Source organism: Microcebus murinus, chromosome 4 (assembly GCF_040939455.1).
Source record: "Microcebus murinus isolate Inina chromosome 4, M.murinus_Inina_mat1.0, whole genome shotgun sequence".
In the NCBI taxonomy this organism is placed as follows: domain Eukaryota; kingdom Metazoa; phylum Chordata; class Mammalia; order Primates; family Cheirogaleidae; genus Microcebus; species Microcebus murinus.
The window spans coordinates 21,232,449-21,257,808 of record NC_134107.1 but is presented as its reverse complement, the minus strand read 5'-3'; the positions used below and the strand labels follow the sequence as shown (position 1 = coordinate 21,257,808).

Genomic DNA, 25,360 nt, shown 5'->3' with positions numbered 1-25,360 from the left:
TAGAATGCTCATAGTAGCGTCATTTATAATAGGTCCAGATTATGGGAAACTGGAACTAAAACAAATTCCGTCAACAATGGAATTGATAAATAAATTGTGTTATATTCAACAATGGAATATTATTCTGCAATGAGATTAAAGAATGGAATATTGTGTTTCAGTGAGAATTAATGAACAACTGCCCACAGCTACATAGATGAACCTCACACACATATTGTTGAGTAGAAGAAACCAGAGGCAAAAGACTGCATACTATAAAAGTCTATATGTATGCACATTTATATAAAACAGGCAAAACTGATTTATGTGTTTACCGTTGGGAGTTTAGGGACTGGACGATGGCTCCAGGAAGTTTTCTAGGGTGCTGCTTATAAGTGTAAATCTATATTTTTCTGTATATTATTACACTTAAATGGAAAGTAAAAAAAAATGTATGTTAGTGAATTTTTTAACTTAAAAATAAGCAAATGAAATAGAATTGAGATTCCAGAAATAGATGCCAAAGTACAAATCTATTTAATCTGTGACAAACTAAGTGTAACAAAACAATGTCAAAAATTCATTAGTTGGGGCCGGGCGCGGTGGCTCACGCCTGTAATCCTAGCACTCTGGGAGGCCGAGGCGGGCGGATTGCTCGAGGTCAGGAGTTCGAAACCAGCCTGAACAAGAGCGAGACCCCGTCTCTACTATAAAAATAGAAAGAAATTAATTGGCCAACTAATATATATATATAAAAAATTAGCTGGGCATGGTGGCGCATGCCTGTAGTCCCAGCTACTCGGGAGGCTGAGGCAGAAGGATTGCTTGAGCCAGGAGATTGAGGTTGCTGTGAGCTAGGCTGACGCCATGGCACTCACTCTAGCCTAGGCAACAAAGCGAGAGTCTGTCTCAAAAAAAAAAAAAAAAAAAAAAATTCATTAGTTGGGATAACTAGGTGTTAATATGGAAAGAATACATTTAGAGTCATACCTCATACCATATGGTACATTGAATTGCAGTTGAATTAAAAATTTTAAAATATTTTTATAACTAGGAAAAAATAAAGTATAATTACAGCTGAGATAATTTTATGATGTAAATCAGTATAGATATTTGAGAGTAGATTGATATATAAATAGAATTGTAAAAAGAAAATTTCTGTAGAACAAATAATAAAGATAAAAGGAAAGTGACAGGATAAGGACAATCATGATGGATTTGTTAAATAAAACTTGATATATATATATAATGTGTAATGAAAATAAATGACACAAATTTATATTATAGTACTAAGAGCTGTCAAGATAAGCAGTCAAATAAATGATTTAAGAGTTGTTTATATGCAACATTCTTTGTAAAAGTGAAAAACTGGAGTCAATCTACATGCCCATCAATAAGGGAATGGGGCTGGGCACCTATAATTTTGGGTGGCTGAGGCAGGGGGTGGCTTGAGGCCAGGAGTTCGAGATGAACCGGGGCAACATATTGAGACCCTGTCTCTACAAAAAATAGAAAAATTTGCCAGGTTTGGTGGCATGTGCTTGTGTTTCCAGATATTTGGGAGGCTGAGGCAGGAGGATCGCTTGAGCGCAGGAGTTTGAGACTGCAGTGAGCTATGATTATGCCACTGCACTCTAGCCCCAGGTGACAGAGCAAGACCCTGTCTCAAAATAATAATAATATTGATAATAATGGATGGTTAATAAATTATGATTTTTAAATTTTTTTATACATGTTCAGAGAAACTTCTCCAATAATGAACTATAGAAATGATTCCTGAAATTATAGTCTTAATTATTATATTTCTATAATAGATATTACTATGTAGCCATTAAAAAGAATGAGTTAGATTTATTAATATGGAACAATGTACATGAAGTATTAAATGAAAAAGTAAGTTGTACATACAGTGTCATTACATTTTTCTACAAAACAAGTTAATGAACATTTGCCAATGAGTGTATGATCACATACAGAATAAGTTCTAAAAGGTATAGAACAAACCATTAACAGTGAATCCCCTGGGAAATTGGACTAAAAGGGTACTTACCCTGTTTTTGCTTCATCCCCTTCTGTATTGTTCTATTCCATTCAAGTATTGCTTTTAAAATTAAATTTTTTAACTCATAAAGGGAAAGATAACCTTACCAAATACTCAGGTTTACCATAATTAAATCATTAGAAATTAAAACACTTTTGAGTTAGTTAAAACAAACAGTTTTATATTGGGACATCTGCAAAGAAATTGGTCTTCATTTCTTGCAGGTGATATAATTTAGTATATTCTTTCTGGAGAGCAGTCTGGCAGTGTATAACAAGAGCCATAAAAATGAACATATCTTTTGATCCTAGAGCCCTACTTTTGGGAATATATCCTAAGGAAGTAACTCAAAAGAGAAAATAAATTGTGCAAAGGTGTTTATAGCCACATTATTTTTATAAAAAACTGAAAAAAGAATTCTGTATTTAACACATTGACTGCAACACTAGAAAAAGAATTTTTTTTCCTTGGGGCCATGGTGTTTTATCACAAAAATAGAATAAAAACTTCGAAAACAAAATGATCCTTTCTAATTTAATGAAAAATTCATTATTTTTTATTGTTTTCTGTGCATGAGTTATATGCAACTTGAAAAATAGTTCTTACAGCTCCCAAGGTGAAGAGATGTGTGAGTTACCTATGCTTCACTAGGCCCTAGGCTCGAAACTATTATGAGTTAAATACAACTCACATGGCAGTTAATGTGTTAAGGTAACTTTTTTTTATTTTTTATTTTTTGAGACAGAGTCTCACTTTGTTGCCCAGGCTAGAGTGAGTCCCGTGGCATCAGCCTAGCTCATGGCAACCTCAGTCTCCTGGGCTCAAGCGATCCTGCTGCCTCAACCTCCCGAGTAGCTGGGACTACAGGCATATGCCACCATGCCCGGCTAATTTTTTCTATATATATTAGTTAGCCAATTAATTCCTTTCTATTTAAAGTAGAGACAGGGTCTCGCTCTTGCTTAGGCTGGTTTCGAACTCCTGACCTCAAACAATCCGCCCGCCTCGGCCTCCCAGAGTGCTAGGATTATAGGCGTGAGCCACCGTGCCCGGCCAAGGTAACGTTTTAATATGCAATAATACATTGATCTTCTAATTTAAGAAAAACCTTAAACTATATGACCTAACAAGATTGCTACCAGCTTCATAATTTTATAATTTCAAGAAAATGAAATTGATAGTAAAGTTTCTTTTATCTTTTCCTTCCCCCACTAACATCATTCACATTTTTCTCAGTTTAACATTTTCCTTAAATTTGGTCCCTTTAACAAGGCTTTCTACTGGGTCATTTTGTTCTGAAAGACAAAGTACAAATTTAAGTAGAAGAAAATGTAATGATTTCATTCTCCATATTTATTTATAATAAACATTATAGAAGCAAAATATTTAAATACACTTAATCAGACTCCCAAATTGTCCTAGAGAATAAAATATCTTTCTCCTACATGATCTAGCAAAAAAATTAAGTTGAGGGGTTAAATACCTTGCATAATGCCCCACTGAGTCATATACAATACAGGGATTAGAAATCAGGTCTCATATAGTAAAACTCCCTTGCTAGGGCTGTTGAGCCTGAGTGCTTGTCTGTGGGGTGGCATTGCAGATCTGGGGTCCATTCTCTGTTTAAGAGCTGGACTGGGCCAGGTGTGGTGGCTCACGCCTATAATCCTAGCACTCTGGAAGGCCAAGACGGGAGGATCATTTGAGCTCAGGAGTTCGAGACCAGCCTGAGCAAGAGTGAAACCCCTGTCTCTACTAAAAAAATAGAAAGAAATGAGCTGGACACTAAAAATATATATGTATAAAAAATTAGCTGGGCATGGTGGCGCATGCCTGTAGTCCTAGTTACTCAGGAGGCTGAGGCAGGAGGATCACTTGAGCTCAGGAGTTTGAGGTTGCTGTGAGCTAGGCTGACTCCATGGCACACTAGCCTGGGCAATAGAGCGAGACTCTGTCTCAGAAGAAAAAAAAAGAGCTGACCTAAAGGTCAGTTCACCTTTCCTTGATGAGTTTGGATTCTGGATGCAATTATAGAAGTGTCTTATACAAGATAGAATCTGACCTAGGTTGTCCAATGGGAAATGGCCATTAGAGAGAATTTGTACTTCCCCTTTGCTACCTCTTACTTCATGTGATGCCCCTCATTTGCTCATTTTCTTGTCTAGTTCAAAATGGAGGATCTGTTAGAGAGAAACGGGATAGGCAAAAAAAGAAGGATCTGAGAAGGAAATGGAGCTGTCATCAGTTCTAAATTTGAACAGAGTGTTTCTAGAGTTAGTAAATGGAAAAATTAATTTAAAAAAATCTTTATGTAAGTTCTAGTAAATACCAAGAAATTGATTTGTGATCTGTTTTCTAATCATGATATTTATATCAATTGGTTGGTATTAGTCATGATCATTTTAAACTTTCTAAATTTCTCTAAGAATTATCCTAATTTTGTGATTCAGTTGAAAATATTTATACTCATAAGATAAAAGTTCAAATTTTTGCCCTACCATTCACAAACTATGTGGTCTTGGGCAATTTCCTCATTTATAAAATGGAGATAATAATCCCAGCCTTATCTGACTCCTAGGTTGGTTGTGAGGTTCAATGAGATAATACATGTGAAAGTATTTAATAAACTTTCAGGAGCAATACAAATGTTTTGTTCAAGTTATGAAAGTCATTGTCCTGTTTACAACAAAGTAAACATTGAAGATGACAATACATCTCTTCAGATTCTAAAGTAGTATCTGGAAATGCTCTATCCTGTCCTAGCATGTACTAATTTAAATCTATGAATAGACCAGTGAGCTTTCTGATTGATCATCTGTCAGCTATATTAGTTTAATACCTTCATTTATACTTTCTGGAAAATATATAGAATTTTTTTTTTATTTCGGCATATTATGGGGGTACAGATTTTAAGGTTTCAATAAATGCCCATTTCCCCCCAAATATTTTATGTTAGTATTAGGTTTGCATACAAGAGAAACCTAAAATAACATAGTTTAAATAAGAGAGAAGATTATCTCTTTCATGGAAAAGGAGTCTGAAGATAGGTAGTCCACAGCTGCTATGGTATGCTCCAAGGTATCATCAGGGATTCAGGATTCTATGCCAACATCCTAACCATAGATTCCATCCATGAGGACTGAAGGAATTCCCTTTTATCCCCTGGGATAAATAAGGGACATCTCTCAGCTACATCAGTCCCATTTAAGTACTTTCTAGAAGACCCACACAGTATTTTGCTTATTTTTTTATGACTTAATCATGTAACTAAAGGCTAGCTACAAGAGAAGCTGAGAAATATGATCTTTATGCCAGTGACCACAAGCCCAGATATGTATGTATATGTGAGGGGTGTGTGTGTATGTATTGGGGAGGGGAGGGTAGTTTAAAACATTTATATTAATATAATGCTATAGCAGAGACTGCTAGTTGCCAACCCCAACAACCTCTTCTTCCTTAGAAACATGCTCCAATTTTTATCTGGAGATTGGAGGAATTAGGGAAGGAATCAAAGAGACTATGTCTCCATAGAGATAATAAAGTGATTTGGGTAGAGAAAACTAAAAATTCTGGGAACATATTTTTAAACTTGGCACTATTTATATAAAGAAATATTTAGAATGTCAAAACAAAGTACTTACTAAATTTAAATATAGATATATAATAAGTAAAGCAAAAAAGGAGAGAAAAATGAGGAAGGGAAAACTCCCCAAAATACAAGGGGTACATTGGTTTAATTTGAACCCTCTTATGTATACATGTCTTTAGTTCCTTTTACTTTAGCTTATCTCATCATTTTTCTCTGAAGAAATGAAACTGTTCAGTTGTTGCCATGATTTTGCTTACTTTATACCAAAAAATGTTGGCATCGTAGTTACAGATGGAAATATAGAAAACTTTAGAGCTACATTTGGGCAAGCCTAAGAACTTTAGAACATTAAATCAAGGAAGTCAAAAAATGAAGAAAGATTTCAAGTTCTTTATTGGTAAATGATGAGAGTAGAATAAAATCTATCTATTTCTTAAGCTGTTGTAATTCAGGAGCAGTGATGGAAATAGTAATGAAGTTTCTGACTAACACTTCCAAGTTAAGTACAATCCAGAGAGGCCATTGGGATAGAATTTATGGGAGGACTTAAGTGATTTCAAGTCTTAATGAAGAATAGTGTGTTCAATGGAAAGTAAGGAGGACAAGGAATTTTCAGGTCAAGGAATTTAATGGATCATCATTGTGTTTGTTGAAGAGCTTAAGGAGAATAGTAGGAAAAAGGATGGACAATAATAAATGGACCACGTGCTCCTAGGAAGAGAGATAAATTCTGGCACTGTTATTTAACAAGTGGGCCATGAACTCTCAGGGGAGCTGTAGATGAGCTTTAGGAAGTTCTTGAATGCTTTAAAATTATACATAACATATTAAATTATATCTATTTTTCTGTGAGAAAGCATCTGAAGCTTTAATCAGATACCTACCATAAGCTAATAAAAAAAGCCATTCACTCTTAAAAATGAATGATAAAGACTCCAAATGATTAAAAATGGAGAAAGAGTAACAATTGGTCCTACAGTAAGTAAATACAATCATTGTGATATTTTCCAAGTAAGCTAGGTGTCAATCACAAAAAAGTAAAGGATGAGAAAAATGTATAGAATGGAGGGGGATTTGCCACCATACAGGTTGGTATTTTGTTTTGTTTTTTGAGCCGGGTCTTGCTCTGTTGTTTGGGGTAGAGTGCAGTGGTACTGCAGCCTGGAGTTTCTGGGTTCTGAGCTCAAGCTATCCTCCTGCCTCAGCCTTCCAAGGAGCTGGGACTATAGGTGTGCACTACCGTGCTTGGCTAGTTTTTCTATGTTATGGAGATTGCCCAGGCTGGTCTCGAACCCCTGATCTCAAGCAATCCTCCGGCCTCAGCCTCCCAAATTGCTAGGATTACAGGCGTGAGCCACTGCTCCCAGCTTATCATAAAGTTTTGGGTCTTGGCTTGCCATTATTAATTGTGTGACCTTGGGCATAACCTCCCTAAGCCTCAATTTCCTCAGCTGTAAAATGGTGATAATAAGTATCTACCTTAAACTGTGATTGTGAAGATTAAATGAAACAATGAAGGTTGAACACACAGTATAGTGCTTAGCACATAGTAGATATCTGGTAACCCTCTGCCCCCAAAAGATTTTTTATTTTCTATATTTATTTTAATGACCTTATTATATACAGTCATTCCTTGGTATATGGAGGAAATTGGTTCCAGCTTATATGAAAGTCAGCCTCTATATGTGGGTTTTGCATTCCCCCACCCATACTGTATTTTCAATTTGGTCGAAAAAAAATCTACGTATAAGTGGACCCATGCAGTTCAAACCCATATTGTTCAAGGGTCAACTGTAATTCACTTTGAAGGTCCTCAGCAAGTCCATCTTCAGAGAACTACTCAGTGATGCTCACACTCAAGAAGACCATATCTTATTAAGTAGTTAGTTTAGAGGCTCTTTCCCATGCAGATTTGTAAGCCAAGTGTGTAAAAATCACATATTGCACTTGTTGCCTGGCAGCACGTGTCCCTGAGTGGTAGTACATGGCTTGCATTGTAATGTTATTGGTGCTGGGGCCAGCTGGCTGGACATGTACTGCCACATGGGCTAGGGACTCCATTCCCCAACAAAACAGCAGCCAGCACTAGGGTTAACAGAAAATGACAAACCAGGCATGGATGAGGGAGGCGCCAGCATAGCAGCGGGATGTCCTTTGATTTGCTTCTGTTATTTGCATGTCTTTCTTGTGATGTCTGTGAAATGTTCAGAATGACAAAGTTTTTAAAAGACCTGCTGACTCCGCCTGGAAAATGTGAAAAACCTCCCGTTTAGAGACCTATTATGTCCAGCTAGCTGCATTTTCTATATCTTTCTCTTCATTTTTTATTAATGCAAACATTTGCATGAAGACAGAACCTTTGTTTCTTAAAGAGTTCATCTGCTCCTGCTGCTTACTGGCCCTGCCATGCAAGAGCACAACAGAACCTTTGTTATGCTTTCAGCAAAGCTGTTTATGAACGGTGGCTTACTGAGGACTGCTTCCTGTGCTGTGTGCTTCCATTTTGTCTAAAAAGAAAAAAGAAAATAGTTCTTAGGAGTGAAAAGAATTTGGACCTTCTTTTATACAAGTCCTGGATGTTGAAATGACAAGTAGCCCCCAAATTCGTGAGGAACTGGTAATTGCGTCGAATGCATTTTTTACTTTACCTTGAACATAATGAGGCTCTTAGCAACAATAGAAGGAATAAGTGCCTTCTCATTGGAATAGAGAGAAGGAACAGTAAAAAGGCAACAGAAAGAGTGGTTGAGAGCAGGACAAAAGTGGCTTCCTGTAAGAAGCCTAATATTGTAACAGAATGTGTTTTGGTATTTAGTGTTTCCCACCTGGGAGGCACAGTGCGGAAATGGTTTTGTTGAATAAAGAGTAGAGCCACAGTTTATAAATAGTGGATACAGTTTATGTATCCATTCAGTAAATATTTGAATGACTACTATGTGGAAGATACTGAATGGTCCTGAGTGTTAACAAGGATAAAAAATAAATGAATCATGGTACCTATATGTCTTTAAGGAGCAGGACTTACAAAGGAGATAACACATGCATAACAGAAATGACTGTATATCAAGGTAGAAAGTGCCATTGGAAATATTTAAAATAGGTGTTTAGGGAGTTCAGGAAAAGGAAAGATTGCTTCTGGGTAGGAGAAAATTAGGGAAAGTTTCACAAAGAAGGTGGCATTTGAGTTGGGCCTGGCGAGAAGGGTAGGATTGCAATATTCCTAAAAGTGATGAGTCAAAAATTATGTTGGTCTAGTAAAATATATCCAAAGTATATTTTTATAGGGTACTTGGTGGTGTTTTACACCATTAATTTAGATGATATGTTAAATGTTGATAAGAATTTTCTGTATAAACTAAACTTAAGCCTCCCTGTTTATTCTTTGTCAATCATTCATCCCATATGGTTTTTGTGCGCTTTAGACTAGGCCTCTAGGTATCTATAGATGTCTGCAGTAGCATCCTTTACTTTAATAACAAAAATAGAAACTCAGAGGGCTTATTGAGCATTATTCCTGCCATATACCACAAGCAGTTCTTAGTGGAGATTTGACACATAAGACCCTCATTTGAAAAAGAATCCCCACCTTTGTATTAAAGGCTATATCAGCCAGAAGAGAGAGGATTGGGAATTTTAACCTACCTTAAATGAGAATTCTTCTGTGTCTTTTTGTCATTAGAAAAAAAAATGAGATCCTGTTAACTGTTATCTCAGTTGTGAATGGTGACTAATTTTTATGAAATATTTTTAATGTAAAATGCTAAGTAGTAAGTTACTGCATTCGTATCTTATTGCATTAATATCACTAATCTGTATATTCATAGTTAAATTGCATATTACCAATTTAATAATAATCTGTAAATTTAATGATAATCTATAAATATATGGTTTGCCCCCAAATGCTACAACTCTTTTTTTTTTTTTTTTTTTTTTTGAAAAAGACAGATCTCTCTATGTTGCCCAGGCTAGCCTCAAACTACTGGGTTCAAGGGAGCCTCCCAAGCAGCTGGGACTACAGCTGTGTGCCACCATTCCTGGCTAAAAGGCTACAACTTTTGATGACTCTATAGCACAATTAATTTCCATCCTGTAACTTTCTGCTTCCCTGTTTAACATGACATTATGAGTGGCATATGATTTGCTTCATGTTTGTCAATTTGCAGAATTTTTTTTTTAAACTCATGGTGCTTTCTGGAAAATAGTTTTGTGAGTGTTTATGGAGTTAATTTGATAACTAAACTGTTCTATGAGTAACTATTTTTGCAAAGTTATTGTTGTGACAGTTATTATTTGGGTTCTTCATGTCTCCCTTAGATTGTAACTGTGGAAAACTTTAAGTGCTACTTCAGATTTCTCTGTTCAGGAAGTACATTTTGTTATGTTCAGCTAGCAGAGTGCTTTAAATTTGAACCTCTATGAAAGTGTCCTTAAAAAAGAAGATTCTAAAGTCTAGCACTTGAAATTGCAGGACTCCAACCTACTAATTCTGTATTATGAGATTTAGGCTGGAAATACCGAAGCAATAGGATTTAAGCACTTACTCTTAATTCACATCCTCCAAATATTTTTAAAAACCATCAGTTTTTGGAAGGACAAGGAAAGACAGGAGGATTAACAGTTGACCAGAGACTATTTGAATGTCAAGGCACTCAGCTTTGCACAGCTATTAACTGGTACAATACCTCTTTTGGCTGAGGGAAATAGACTTTAGTTTTTCATCCTCTATTTTACATAAAGATCTTTAGTCACCTCTTGTTTTCTGGTTGTCACAGGTGATGTTAGCATATGTGTAATGCTTTGTTTGCTTCTGGCGTGTCTTTTAGTATTTTTAGTTTGACTAGCTGTATAGCAGCACTTTGGTGGTTTGGTTGCATAGATGCAGTGTGTTGGTTTTGTCTGTTTTATAATTAATTAAGATCTTACCTTAATTTGCAAATTTGTCCTAAGAAAATTCCATTTGGTATATGTCATACTGCATAGCTCTTTAAGGGTGACAATATCAGGCAGTGCAGACCAAAAGGCTGGATTCAAAGCCTGTCTCTGCTGCTTACCAGCTCTTTAACCTTAGGCAAATTATATTATATTTCTGAGTCTTCCTTTTTTTCATTTATAAAATGGGGAAAAGTACCTAACTCACCGAGTTGTTGTGACAATTAAATGAATTAATACTTATAAAATGGTTAGAATGGTGTCTTGCACATAAAGTTTAGTAAATGCTGGCTGTTATTTTTGTTATAAATTTAACTAGCATTAAGTAAACCTTGTATTGATCAAGAGCTATTAAAGGAAGGTGGCCCCCTGCATTTATATCAAGGATGTTTCTCAGGATATTGATCTATAAAGTGTGATTCATTTGTAATTTTTTTCTGGAGGCCCAAAGTTAAACTTGACACAGCTATTTTATATTCAGAGCTGGTTAGTGTTTAGACAAGCCTGATTTGGGTTACTATTTTTACTTTATTTTTCTCTACTGTAAGTTTTATATTTCTTTTTGTATTATCCTTACTATGTTAATCATGAAATCATGATTTTGGTAAGAGACACAATTAGCTTAAACTAAACATCATACAGAAGATGTAGAATAATAATTTTATACACTTGGAGTAGAGAAGGCCTTTTTAAACAGGACAAAACACACACACACACAGAAGAGCCAGAGATAAATACTTTTTGACTGTATCAACATTTAAAACTTCTATACAATGAAAGATACCACAAACAAATGAAAGGAAAAACCATAAGGTAGATGTATATATTTGTGACATATATAGAATTGGAAAAATCTACAAATCAAGAATAAAAAAGATAATCAAAGAGGAAAATTGGCAAAGGATACTATTAGGTTATTCACAGAAAAAGAAATATACATAAACATGGAAATGTGCTTAAGTTCATTTGTAATCAAGAAAATTAAAGACAACAGAGAGAAGCTATTTTATGGTTATTAAATTGGCAAAATTACAAAGTCTTGCTTAGACCAAGGATAGTGAAAACAGGTATTCATATGTCTGGTAGGGGAGTTAACTGGAATAACCACTTTATAAAGCAATTGTCTATATCTAGGAAATATGAATATATGTGCATGGTATGAAATGCCATTTCCATTTTGAGGTATCTAGCTTAGAAAAACTCTTGTACATATCCACAGTGAAACATGTACAAGAATGTTCAACACAGCCCAGTTATAGTGAAAACATGTAAACAACCTAAATATTTATCATTAGGGCAATATTTACCATTGGGAAATATCACAAAGTTAAGTTGGTTCCATATTATTTTATAAAAGATATCAAAAAGATAAGTTGGTTCCATATTATTTTATAAAAGCAATATCTCTGGATATTGCTGAGTGAAAAAACAAGATGCAGAAAAGTATATGTCATTTACTTAAAAACAACTTAAAACTTAAAAACAAAACAAGATCACAAACTGTATTTCTATATTTTTGAAAGTATGCACCCCAAACTGATAGGTTATTAATCTATGGGAATTGGGATTCATCTTTAGCTTTTTCTGTATCATTTGAACCTTTAAAAATAATTAAATGTGAGCCAGGTACGGTGGCTCACACCTGTAATCCTAACACTCTGGGAGGCCAAGGGGGGTGGATCACTCAAGGTCAGGAGTTCGAAACCAGCCTGAGCAAGAGCAAGACTCTGTCTCTACTAAAAATAGAAAGAAATTAATTGGCCAACTAAAAATATATAGACAAAAAAATTAGCCAAGCATGGTGACACATACCTGTAGTCCCAGCTACACAGGAGGCTGAGGCAGAAGGATTGCTGGGGGCCAGGAGTTTGAGGTTGCTGTGAGCTAGGCTGATGCCATGGCACTCTAGCCCGGGCAACAGAGTGAGACTCTGTCTCAAAAATAAATAAATAATTAATTACATGTGTAATTAGAAATAAACATTTTTTAAAATTTAAAGGTCATGCCAATACTTTGTCTAATTTACCAATGTAAGTTTCTTTTTTAGTATTAACAGTGAAAAGCCAGCAATTTCTATATAATACAGTGCAAGATGGGACACATTTTAGGTTTTTGGATTTTTCTTGTTTTGCTTTCATGTTTGGTTTTGAGAGGTAGTGGGGTATAGTGGAAGGGCGTGGGCTTTGGAATCTAAATCTAAACCCTCGCTCAGGCATTTAGTTAGACTTTGGGCAGGTTCTTTAACCTATCTGAGCCTCAGAAAACGTCTGTTACCTACTTCATTGGGTTGTATAAGAATTACATGTACTTGTTTTCCTCATTTCCCCATCCCCTTTGGTTAAGGGAAATTGGTCTAGTGTGGTCAAAGATCAAAGATGGTCTTGTATGGATGGTAAAATGTTTCACCAGAATGCACTGTATCCTTGGACCAGGATACACCAAGTAAAGATGGACAATGTAAATAATTAATTTCAGAGGTCTATTAACTTTTTAAATCATTAAGCTATCTATTTGTGCCTCACAAGATCAAATACTAGATTATGTTAGTGACTTATAAATGAAATTGAACTTGAAACTTCTAAACAGTTTACATGACAGGCTTACTTTTCTTATCTTAGGGAATAGTTTTAATTTAGTATAACAAACATTTATTTGTGCCATCCAGCATCTGAATCTCAAGAGCCCTCAAAGACCAAAATATGTCTCAAAAGGATTCTGGCAAGGGTGGGAAAAAGGTTTAAAGTTGAGTATATGTATACACTCTGCTTTTTTCTTACACTGCCATTGCCCTTGTGTATATCCATTCATGGCATATATAATAATTCATATGAATATTTTTCCAGTGAGACTTATTTATTCTATTATTGGGGCTCTGTATTAAATAATAATTAAAAATAAGAATGGTCTAACTAATGTTGAGGTGGAAATTCTACTTCCCTCAAGCAAAAATTTCCAAATGAGACCTCGTATCATTTAATTGTGAAATAAACAGCTAACACTTTGATGGTATTTGTGCTTGGGAAGAGAGAAAAAGAAATAGTTTTGGACTTTCCCCATATAAATTAGGGCCTCCTGAGTAATTAGCAGTTAATAAGTGGATGTATCCCACGAGTTTAAAGGCCATAGCTGAAATGGGTATATGATTATGTAGATTATTATAGGTTAGGGTTTTTTATAGCCCAAGAATCCTCGAAGATGATCTGTAAACAGTATTGGTTGGATGAGCAGAACTTTAAAATAAGTGAGAAGGGGGCTAATATTTATTGAGCACTTTCTATGTGCCAGGCTAAATTTGTACACAGATTATTTCATTTAATCCTCACTACAATCTTCAGTGGTATGTTATTGCCCCAATTTTACAGAAGAAGGCAGAGGGATTAGGTAACTTGCATAAAGTCACCCAGTAAGTGCCAGAGCTAGAAGTCAAATTTTGGTCGGCCTGGATCAAAAGCCCACGTTCTTAACCATTGCAGTAAATTGCCATGCTCTTTCACTCTATAGAGTCAGTATGTAGCTTGTTAATCATTAATATGTTACCTTTTGTATATACTGAATATTTTCTAAAGAAGTAGTTTAGGTTGGGCGTGGTGGTGGACGCCTGTAGTCTCAGTTACTGGATAGGCTGAGGCAAGAGGATCTTTTGAGCCCAGGAGTTTGAGGCTGCAGTGAGCTGTGATCCTGCCACTGCACTCCAGCCTGAGTGACAGAGTGAGACCCTGTCTCAAAAAAACACAAAAGTTTATTATCAGACATGTCATTCTTAGTATCATACCCTTTTTATAGCAAGAATGACAGTGGTATATAGAGATTAAGTGATCAGTATGGGGTAAATCAGTAGAACCAAGAAGTTTCTGATCCACAATTACCTTTACTTGCTAGGTTCATACAAGAATCATTATAGTGTTTACTTATATTTCCCTTAGATTTTTCAGTACAGCATGATGAATTTATATTAATATAAATATTTATCTCAGACAAGGATGCTATCTGAGCATGACATAGGTGACTAGGCATTAGTGTGGATTTTAGGACAATAGGGCTTTATTGGTACATGTTAGAAAACTTAATCCTGATCTTGTTGTGGAAGTCACAGCAAAACCAAAGATGAAAAGCCAGTCAGTCTTAAATGCTTTTCCTTTTCCAAGAGGGCAGCTAAGATGCCCAGATATCTTTGCCCTCCAGGGATGCAGGTGTGCTGTTTTATTCTTTAATTATTCACATAAATTAAAGCCTATTCCTTTGCATTTAAAAAATAATATAAAACAACACTCTCCATGTTTTATTGCCAGGCGAGAGCTTTGAAATTCTGTCTCATTGAAGTTTGGTAAACTGTAAGGATTTTCCAGGGTTGGGTGGTACACTTAACCAGAGGGAACACCAGACTGATAAAAGCTGCAGGTGAAGGAAACCACCAGGGAGCTGCAATTAAGAGAGCTTCACACTTGGATGTTGGTTAGTGTGAAATTCTCAGCGGGAAGGAATTTTTCCCTACCTCTGCTGGCTCTTCTTAGCTCCTTGAGGGCTGTCTGTTTCCACTTTGTGAACTGGGAATGGGTGGGGTGGTTCTTTGTAAGAAACTTTTGAAATTTGGGGACAAGTTCTAACTTCGCACAAATGCTGACTGGTATGCAGGTGGAGACAGGACAGACACACATACATATACACACATTCACATAGACACAAATGGACCACATCTCTCAGGTGATTTTACTGTCTACATACATTCTTGCCTTTGTGCTCTTTGTAAAATAAAGATAATTTTTACTTCCATAAGTGATTATATAGTGTTAATAATGTTGAGGCAGTGTGTTAAGAGCATAGATTTTTGATATCAGACAAACCTCAGTTCAGATCTTGGCTTGTCTTCCTAATAGCTATGTAATCTTGAACAAATTACCTAAATTTTTTATAAGTCTTAGTTCTCCCATTTATAAAATAAAAGTATAAGAATAATTATCATAGGATTATTGTGAGGACTGAATAAAATAACTCATGTAAAACAATTAATCAGTACTATATCTGGCATATTATTGTTTAATAAGTTGCGTGAGTGCTCATAAATGGTAGCTGTTATTATTTATAATATTAAACTAAATATCTGATTGACAGGTAAATGTTAAATATGTATGGTCCTATGTTTTTCTTTCTTTTCTTTTTGCATTTTTGGTGCAAAGTCTATTTTCCAGAAAATTCCTCCTTTTTTTTTCTAGGAGGACAAAAGTACTTTGATTCTAACTGCTCTGAAAACATTTCCCCCATAAAGGGCTTTCACATTAACTTTTAGTCCCTGGAGCTAGGGAGGAGAAGCAGCAGGATTTGCTTCTAAGTAGAGTTCTTTCATTTCTGTCATCAAAAAGAAAAAAAATCCTATACTAGCCTTAGGTAGAGTTAAGTTATAAAAGACATACAGCCCAAGGAAGGAGTCTTTTTTTAAGATGAGGATAGCTGGTAGAAGAGAGGAAGGAGAATAGAGAAGTGAAAATATAGCTGATTTTAATGTTAGTCTGGCTACCTTTTCCTCTCAATTTAATATATACTTAATTAAAATGATTGAATTTTGAAAACAACTAATGCTAGAGGGTGGCATGTATTATCTCATGGCTTCACTCTCAGTTTTGGCCGTTTTTTAAACAGTTTTACAGTTGGATGAACTGTTGAGTTGATGAAGCACTGTTTTTATTTTTACATCTTTTTCAGGGTGTGGGAGGGTTTGCAGTGGTTGGTAGATGTTAGCTTTGGGAAGCACTCATTTAGATAGAACAAGTTACAGAATGTAAATATGTCATTCATCTGGAGTTTAGGTTGGTACAAATGCATAGCGGTGAAACCTTAGGTCACATGGTCACTATTGTCAAATGAAGACTTTCTTGAATCAGATCAGTAGATAAACTTATTTGTTTTATGAGCTTCACTAGACTAGCAGGACTTCAGGAATAGTTTTTTTTAAGCACCCATTTTTATAAATGTTAGGTAATTCCTCCAGAGGAATCAAACTGTGAGAGGCAAATGTCTACCATGGCAAGAACTTCATGGAATTGGTTTTGGCAGGATATTCATCACTTGTGGATTTTTTTGTTCTCACTGGTTCAGAGGAAAGTATTTTTCTGAATTTTTGGATGGCAAATGAGAACACTGAATTAGAAACTTCTAGGTAATGTGTGTCAGAATACCATTATCATACCTAAAGACAAAATTCAGGGAAGAGGAAGAAGCATTTGTTGAGCACCTGCTATATAAGAAGGTCTGGGCCGCTGTGGTGGCTCACGCCTGTAATCCTAGCACTCTGGGAGGCCGAGGAGGGCAGATTGCTCAAGGTCAGGAGTTCGAAACCAGCTTGAGCAAGAGCGAGACCCTGTCTCTACTAAAAATAGAAAGAAATTAATTGGCCAACTAAAAATATATAGAAAAAATTAGCCGGGCATGGTGGCACATGCCTGTAGTTCCAGCTACTAGGGAGGCTGAGGCAGAAGAATTGCTTGAGCCCAGGAGTTTGAGGTTGCTGTGAGCTAGCAATAGCACTCTAGCCCTGGTAACAGAGTCAGACTCTGTCAAAAAAATAAATAAATAAAGTCTGGCTTATGTTGTTTACTGCTGTAAACTCCCAATAACCCTTTGAGGTAGGCTTTTTTTTTTTTTTTTTTTTTTGAGACAGAGTCTCACTTTGTTGTCCAGGCTAGAGTGAGTGCCGTGGCGTCAGCCTAGCTCACAGCAACCTCAAACTCCTGGGCTCGAGTGATCCTTCTGCCTCAGCCTCCCGAGTAGCTGGGACTACAGGCATGCGCCACTATGCCCGGCTAATTTTTTTTATATATATATATCAGTTGGCCAATTAATTCCTTTCTGTTTATAGTAGAGACGGGGTCTCGCTCTTGCTCAGGCTGGTTTTGAACTCCTGACCTTGAGCAATCCGCCCGCCTCGGCCTCCCAAGAGCTAGGATTACAGGCGTGAGCCACAGCGCCCGGCCTGAGGTAGGCTTTTAAGAAAATGTATTATCAAGTATGTTTTATACTATGTCCCAGGCACTGTGGTGTTTTTACCCGATTACTGTATTTAATTCTTATAACCCCATATGTAGTTACTATTATTATCCGTATTTTACGATGAGGAAGTAGGCATGGAGAGTAGGTCGCACAACTAGGAAGTGGTAGGAGTGAGAATGGAGCTCAAATCTCACTAAGTCCAAACCCCAAGTTCTTAACCAGTGATCCTTAAACATCAGAGTACCTAAGAAACACCAAGGGTAGTTATTAAAAATCAGTGGGTTCCAGTTAGAAATTTAAGGTCACTAAGTCTGGAATAGTGCAAAACTATAATTCTGCATTTTAACAGGGCATCCCAGGTAAATCAGATCAGGGAGTTATTGACTATACTTTGAGAAACAGAGTTAAATTGTATTGCTTTCCAGACTGGATAAAGAAGAAAACAGGTGCAGATTAGTAACTATCCAAGATTAAGCTACCAAAGACAGAGTCATAATTCAAACCCAGATCTAACACTCACACTTTTTATAACAAGCCTATGATTAATTCACACATTTCCCAGTCACAAGAAATGCAGAAAACATGATGTCTAATGTCGCGCCCGCCTCGCCAGCAAGGAAGACGCGGCAACAGGAGTTCTTCTGACCGTGCTTTAATGGGGTTCCCTTTAAACTTACATGATACGGAAGACCCAGCCCGGCAGCGCGCAGGCCACTATATACCCCAGAAGTACAACCCCTAAGCTGCGATAGGCCGCTCAACTGTTGAGCCCCCAAAGCATTAGCCCATATCAGGACCCTTTGTTTGCATTCTCGCGCCACAGGGCAACCGACAATTGTGCCTGCGCTGAATTTGTTAGCTGCTCTAGGCAAAGCCGGAAACAGGCGCCAACTTGTAATGGCGTTGACACCGCGCCCCACATCTCCCCCTGTTTTATTAATTTAATGAGAGCTGAGCAACCGTTCAGCACCATCCTTCGACCGTGCGATCAAGGTTGCAGAGCCTCACTTTCACCAGCAACCACCTATCCTCGTGCAATGAGCACAACTCGGAGGTGTGCAAAGGCTGGCTGTGGGATAGGAGACATGCCTTATTTGGTGCAATGGGAGAGACCCCTCAGAGTGCAAAGGCCATGTCTGCTAAAATACCTGGGGGTAGGAGCGGGTGCAACCCAAAACTAGGCTAACCTTTTAGCATGGTCAACCACACCTGTGCAGACTGTCTCAGTTCAAGCGCAGCAAATGTCTGTGCCAATACCACATGGTCCGTGGCTGCAAGACCGAAACAAAGTCATAGAGCTAGGAGCTTCAACAGGAACAGGAATGTATCTAGGCAAGCAGGTAACAACGGCAGAGGGGTGAGGCATGGCATTCCAACACAATGTATAATTGCACATATTAAAGGAACAATTTACATGTGTACCAGAGGGTTTTTCCGTGGATACCACCCAGATAAACGGGGACCAAACCCAGACAAGTATAGGGGCAAAGGTCGCGTTTCGCCCTCCCGCAATCACCCTCACAAAACCTTCAAAAGAGTCGCTAAGATTCCATGCGAAACTAGCATTCCCTGCCATACCCCCAGCCACCAATGGACAGGGGGGCCAAGTCTGTGCAGCTTCTGTTAACCCCACACAAAACACAAAGTCCTCTTCAAGGAGAAGGATCTATTTCCCTCCAGATTACTACTCTGCGTGTCCAACGGCATGTACGCAGTGCTCAGGGAAACATTAGTAGAAAAGGCGGGGGAAAATTGGTGAGTTATGTGTCACAGGCATCGGCAGAGGAGGCACTGACAGGATCCTCCAGCGTGGCTCCGCTGCCATCCTCGCGATCATCCATGCTGTCATCAGGAGGAGTAGCCACTGGGTCCCCATGCTGCTCTGGAGGCTGCTGCACCGTTCTGGTCAGCCGCGTGGGCACCCAGATGGGATTGTCCTGGTCCTGTGGAAAAATACAAATAGCTCCCCTGGATCTCATTAACACTGGATCCGGGCCTTTCCATAGATTAGACAACACATCTTTCCACTTCACTAATTCTTTCTGTGGCGGAGCAGGCGTGACATGCCTGTCTGCTGCCGAACGTCCCTTGACATCTAAATTTAAAAAATTTAAAGTAAAGAGAGCAAAGGAAAGACGTCCTTTGGGTGATAGCCCTAGCTGTAGGGCATCTCCCCCTTTTTGTTTTTGTAAGTACATTTTGAGCGTGCCGTGAGCACGTTCTACGATGCCTTGTGCTTGAGGGTTGTAGGGAAGACCGGTACGGTGCTCTACACCCAAGCGAGTGCAAAACTGCTGAAAAGATTTTGAGGTATAAGCTGGGCCATTATCTGTCTTAATAACCCGGGGCTTGCCCCAGGCTGCCCAAGCTTCTAGGCAGTGAATGATAACGTAACTTGCCTTTTCTCCAGCCAGAGGCGTGGCATGAAGGACGCCTGAGCACGTGTCAACAGACACGTGAACATACTGAAGCTTCCCAAAGGATGGGACATGAGTTACATCCATTTGCCACATATGTAGAGGACGCAAACCCCTAGGATTCACGCCCGTATGAACAACAGTGCGATAAGGAGCACAATTTGGACATTGCAGTACAATCTCACGAGCATCTGCACATGTGATGCTGAACTTAAGTCGTAAGGTTTCAGCTGGCACATGATAAAGTTTATGAAAGTCTATGGCGGCGGCGTGGCCATCAGACACCCAGAGGGCGCGAGTGGCGTGATCAGCCATAGCATTTCCCGCAACCATAGGTCCAGGTAACAAGGAATGAGCTCTGATATGCTGAATGGAAAATGGGTTTTTCCTATTTTGAATAGTATTCCTAATTTCTGTAAATACAGAAAAGACTGTACTCTTGGCAAGAATGTGAAAGGAGTTCTCTAACTGTTTAACTGCGTTGACCACATAAAAGGAGTCTGAGATGATGTTGATAGGTTCAGTGATGGTACTGAGAACCAGACCGACTACGGCACACTCTACTAGCTGAGGAGAAGAATAGTTAAACTGTTTGGTATACACCTTGTCCTGAATGACATAGCTCCCAATACCCGTCTTAGAGCCATCGGTATACACATCCAAGGCATTAACCAAAGGTAACAATGAAGTTACTCTTGGGAAAATAAGCTCGTTTTTTATTGCAAACTGCAGTAAGGCATGTCTGGGATAATGGTTATCAATGCTCCCTGGGAAGGTGCATCTCAATATGGCCCATGCATCAAGAGTGGCACATAAGGTGTTTACCTGATTGGCAGTATATGGACAAATCAGGCTATCAGGGTGACGTCCAAAATGGGACACAGCCAAACTAATACCCTTTAAAGCTATCTCGGCCACACAGGTAGGATAATGGCCAATCACCTTTCCTGGAGAGGCTTGAGGATGCACCCATAAAAGGGGACCATCTTGCCAAAGCACTGCCGTAGGGAGCGTAGGAGAAGGGAGTACACAGAGGGAGAAAGGATCATGGTGTTGAATGCGCACTAGTTGCGCCTTTTGAATGGCTTCTTCTACCTTATGAAGAGCCTTTAGGGCCTCAGGAGTCAAAGTTCTAGGAGACGTGATGTGTGAGTCTCCCTCTAGAATCTGAAATAATGGCTTCAGTTCTGCTGTGGTAAGACATAGGAAAGGTCGAAGCCAATTAATATCCCCTAGCAGTTTTTGAAAATCATTTAAGGTCCTCAAAGCATCTCTTCGGATGGACAGTCTTTGAGGCACAATTTTGTCAGGGAGAATGCTACTACCAAGAAACGCACCTACTTCTCCCTCTTGCACCTTTTCTGGAGCGACCAGCAAGCCTTTTTCCTTTAAGTGAGCCTGAAGGGACGCATAAGCTTGGCGAAGTACGCTATCATCACAATGACACAAGAGAATATCATCCATATAATGTATAATTCTTACCTTTGAAAACTTCTGCCTAACCGGCTGGATAGCTGAGGCCACATAAAGTTGGCACATAGTGGGACTGTTAGCCATGCCCTGAGGCAAAACCTGCCATTGATATCTTGCATCAGGCTGTTCATGGTTTATGGAAGGAAGCGTGAATGCAAATCTGCTTTTATCTTGTGGATGCAAGGGAATAGAGAAAAAACAGTCTTTAATGTCCAAGATAATTAGACTCCAATGTTTAGGCAAAGCTGAGAGAAGGGGCAGTCCTCTTTGAACAGGCCCCATAAGCTGCATCTGGGCATTAATCGCTCTAAGGTCATGCAACAGTCTCCATTTACCAGACCTTTTCTTAATCACAAAAATAGGAGTATTCCAAGGAGAATGAGAGGGTTCAAGATGCCCAAGAGTAAGCTGCTCTTGCACTAGATTATGGGCCGCAAGTAACTTTTCAGAGGGTAAGGGCCACTGAGGTACCCACACTGGCTCCTCTGTATTCCAGGGTATGGGCAGAGGATCCCCAGCGGCGGCGAGCGGCCCCAAAGAAAAACCCAGCCCTTCCCAAGGCGGGGCAGGCGGAGGTGGGCGGTACCGCTCACAACCTGCCGCTTCCAGAAAAACCGGTTCCTCTTTCTTTTCTAATTCCTCCCCCGCCTCCTCTCCTGAACTTGAGGAAGTAAGAGAAGAGGAAGAAGAGGAATCATCCTCAGAAATATTTAATTTCTTAAATTCTGACAGAAAAAGGCTATCTCCTCTGTCTTCTGTCCTGTCCTTTCCTTTGTTATTTTTATTCCTGGTACTTTTACATTTCTTTCTCTCCCTTTTCTTCTTTCTCTCCCTTTGCAGGTCGGGCTGCGCTATCCCTCCCTGCATTTTCCTTTTTTGAGCTCTATATTCCTTTTTTCCACCTTTTACCGCGGTCCTTCCCTTACTGCTTCTCTCTGAGCTTGCTTCTTGCAAGTCACTCAGTGCACTTTGGCTAGCTGCTACGCGCGGGCCTGAAGTCTCATCATACAGGCATTTTATGATAATAGGCCACAAAAAGGGCCGCAGCAGAATATTACCCATTTTTGGAAGCAGGGGAGTTTTGGCCGTCCCACACGTCAGTTCTGAACTCACCTCTGTCGAGGTCGTCTCCGCTGGTGCTTCAAAGTTGTACGAGGTCCCGGGTTTCGGCACCACTTGTCGCGCCCGCCTCGCCAGCAAGGAAGACGCGGCAACAGGAGTTCTTCTGACCGTGCTTTAATGGGGTTCCCTTTAAACTTACATGATACGGAAGACCCAGCCCGGCAGCGCGCAGGCCACTATATACCCCAGAAGTACAACCCCTAAGCTGCGATAGGCCGCTCAACTGTTGAGCCCCCAAAGCATTAGCCCATATCAGGACCCTTTGTTTGCATTCTCGCGCCACAGGGCAACCGACAATTGTGCCTGCGCTGAATTTGTTAGCTGCTCTAGGCAAAGCCGGAAACAGGCGCCAACTTGTAATGGCGTTGACACCGCGCCCCACAGTCTAATAAATGGAGCCACACAGATTTCATGGGCTTGTTATTTACCAAGGTCAATAATTTACATATAGATCAGTACTAAAATTCTCATGGTCCTTAAACTTTTCTAGTGACTTTTTGTAAAATTAAAGAATTGTGTTTTCTTTACAATCAGATCATTCATGCTTTAGGCATGGAATCACTAACCCTTTAGGGTAAGTTTCTGAGACATGCAGAAGTGAAAGAGGATGGAAGGAGGTGGAAAGGAAAGAACTTCAGGTGTATCTGCTAAATGGTGCTAAAGCTCCTCTTCAACCCCCCCTTGTCACTGAAATGAAGAATGCAGGGTTGTTGCTAATCCTACTAGCCAGTCAGATGGTAGTAGGCCATGTTCTACGTCATCTTCCATTCTACCCTTTGAAACCATAGCTCAGTTAGGGCCAGCAAGTTTCTTTGCCTATTCTAGTTCACTCGGTAGGGCAGAACCAACACCTTGATTCACTTCCATGGCCTCCTCATGGGATTGGGAGAACTTTTGTTTTAACTTCTCTCACTTTCTCTTTCTCTCTTGCTCTTTGTTTGCAGCTCAGCGACATGTCCTCACGTACATGGAGGATGCAGTGTGCCAGCTGCTAGAGAACAAGGAGGATATTAGCCAATATGGCATTGCCAGGTTCTTCACAGAATAGTAAGTACATGAATGCTTTACTAATAGGGGGAACCCAGAGGAGGCACTTGGAAACAGACAGAGTCCATGAAGAATAGAGTAGGACAATGCTGATTATGTAGTGGCAGTGGATGCTTATTTTTGGTAGGTTGGTTGAGGGCTGCCTAATATGTTTTGGAGCATGCCTTTGCAGCTAGTTTTGTCCACTTATATATCTCATACTGGTCATGTTTACAGTAGTTTACAGTAGTTACAGTTAACAACTACTTGTTTGATCTATTAGATCTGTTTCTTTAGGTCCTTCTTAAAGATTTTAACTTTCTCCTTTATTCAGAATATTCCTTCTGATTTTCTTTAGGTGGTGTTCATTTGGCCTGTGTTTTTAATGGCTGGCTTTCCTCATGGAATTGTTTAGGATGATGTTCCCTTGCAGTTTTCTTTCTATAGGATGTGGTGTCAATCACTTAATGATTTAATAGTATTTCTAGAGGGAGGATATCTTTCATAGATTATATTTTTGAAGGGTCATGCTTCTTTGTAAAGTATGCTTTGGGAGTGTAAAAGTCAAAATAATTACTACTTTTGTAATATCACAGAACTATTTTAGGCTGAATGAGAGAATCACTTTAAAATGCCTTAATCTTCATGAAAGGATGTGCTAAAGAAATACAAAGCATATTCTTATTACTAATATGCCATCATATATTTATATAATATGGATTATATAACATATAATTTATATAATATGGATTATATAATAATCCATATTATATAAGTTATATTATATAATATGGATTATTATAACTTAGATTCTCCTTTTTTTTCCCTGGTTTATTGGGAATATTCTGAGAAAAGAAGAGTAATCTTTTACTGGCTTCCCTTTAAATGAATTATGAACTCAAGTTCATATTCCTTGAACATAGATTTTTTTTTTCTTTCTATTCTTCAGAGGCTCCTTGGAGATCAGACAGCTATTCTAATCCCTAAACTTGGGTTGCTTTTGGGGGAATACTTGACTCTCCCTGCCTCTTTTGCTGAGCTAGAGTTCTTATAAATAAAATCTAGATTTTTTTTTTTATGGACTGGCATTGTAAGTTCCTTGGAGAAACAAGTTTTCTGAGAGAAGAGCTGGTCTTTTATCCCAGTCTTCTAAAGGAAGACAAAGTAGAAAAAGGGGCCAGATATAATGGCTTATGCTTGTAATCCCAGCACTTTGGAAGGCTGAGGCAGGAGGATTGATTGAGGCCAGGAGTTTAAGACCAGCCTGGGCAACTTAGCAAGATTCTGTCTCTACAAAAAAAATTTTGAAAAAAAAAGATTAGCCAGGTGCCTGTGGTATGTGCCCATAGTCTCAGCTATTTGGGAGGCTAAAGTGGGAGGATCACTTGGGCCCAGGAATTTGAAGCTGCAGTGCGCTATGATTGCGCCATTGCACTATGATTGCGCCACTGCACTATGATTGCGCCACTGCACCTAACCCCCTAACCCAGGTGACAGAGCAATATCTTGTCTCTAAAAAAAGAAAGAAAGAAAGAAAAAGGAATCTTACTTGTTCTCATGGTGTGGGCTGAAGCAAATGAGGTGGGCAGGGAATAAAGACTGAGACTGAAAAGCCTTGCTTGCTTTTATAGAACTGACAAGCCTAGGGATCGAGTTTCTAGGCCATTTAATCTGTACCAGCACTCTTGAGGCTTCTTGCTAAGTGCAGTATGACTCGTATGGGGGTAATCCTTCTCTTTGGCTTTTTTAATTAATAATTTACTCTCCCCCATCTCCTTTTTAAGTCCTTTCTCTGTAATACTG

General features: G+C 38.7%; 1 protein-coding gene across 5 annotated transcripts in view; it reads left to right on the top strand.

Annotated features, from left to right (window-relative positions):
* The window catches only part of CSTPP1 (centriolar satellite-associated tubulin polyglutamylase complex regulator 1), a 182,458-nt gene that overhangs the window by 25,645 nt on the left and 131,453 nt on the right, over positions 1-25,360 (top strand). For 4 of the 5 annotated variants that reach the window (XM_012789354.3, XM_076001958.1, XM_012789343.3 and 1 more), the window contains one exon: positions 23,476-23,578. In XM_012789354.3, the coding sequence (XP_012644808.1) occupies positions 23,476-23,578 (103 nt within the window). Of the gene's footprint in view, positions 1-8,068; positions 8,227-23,475; positions 23,579-25,360 lie in introns of those variants that run through there. The other variant, XM_076001959.1, reaches the window with a different exon arrangement.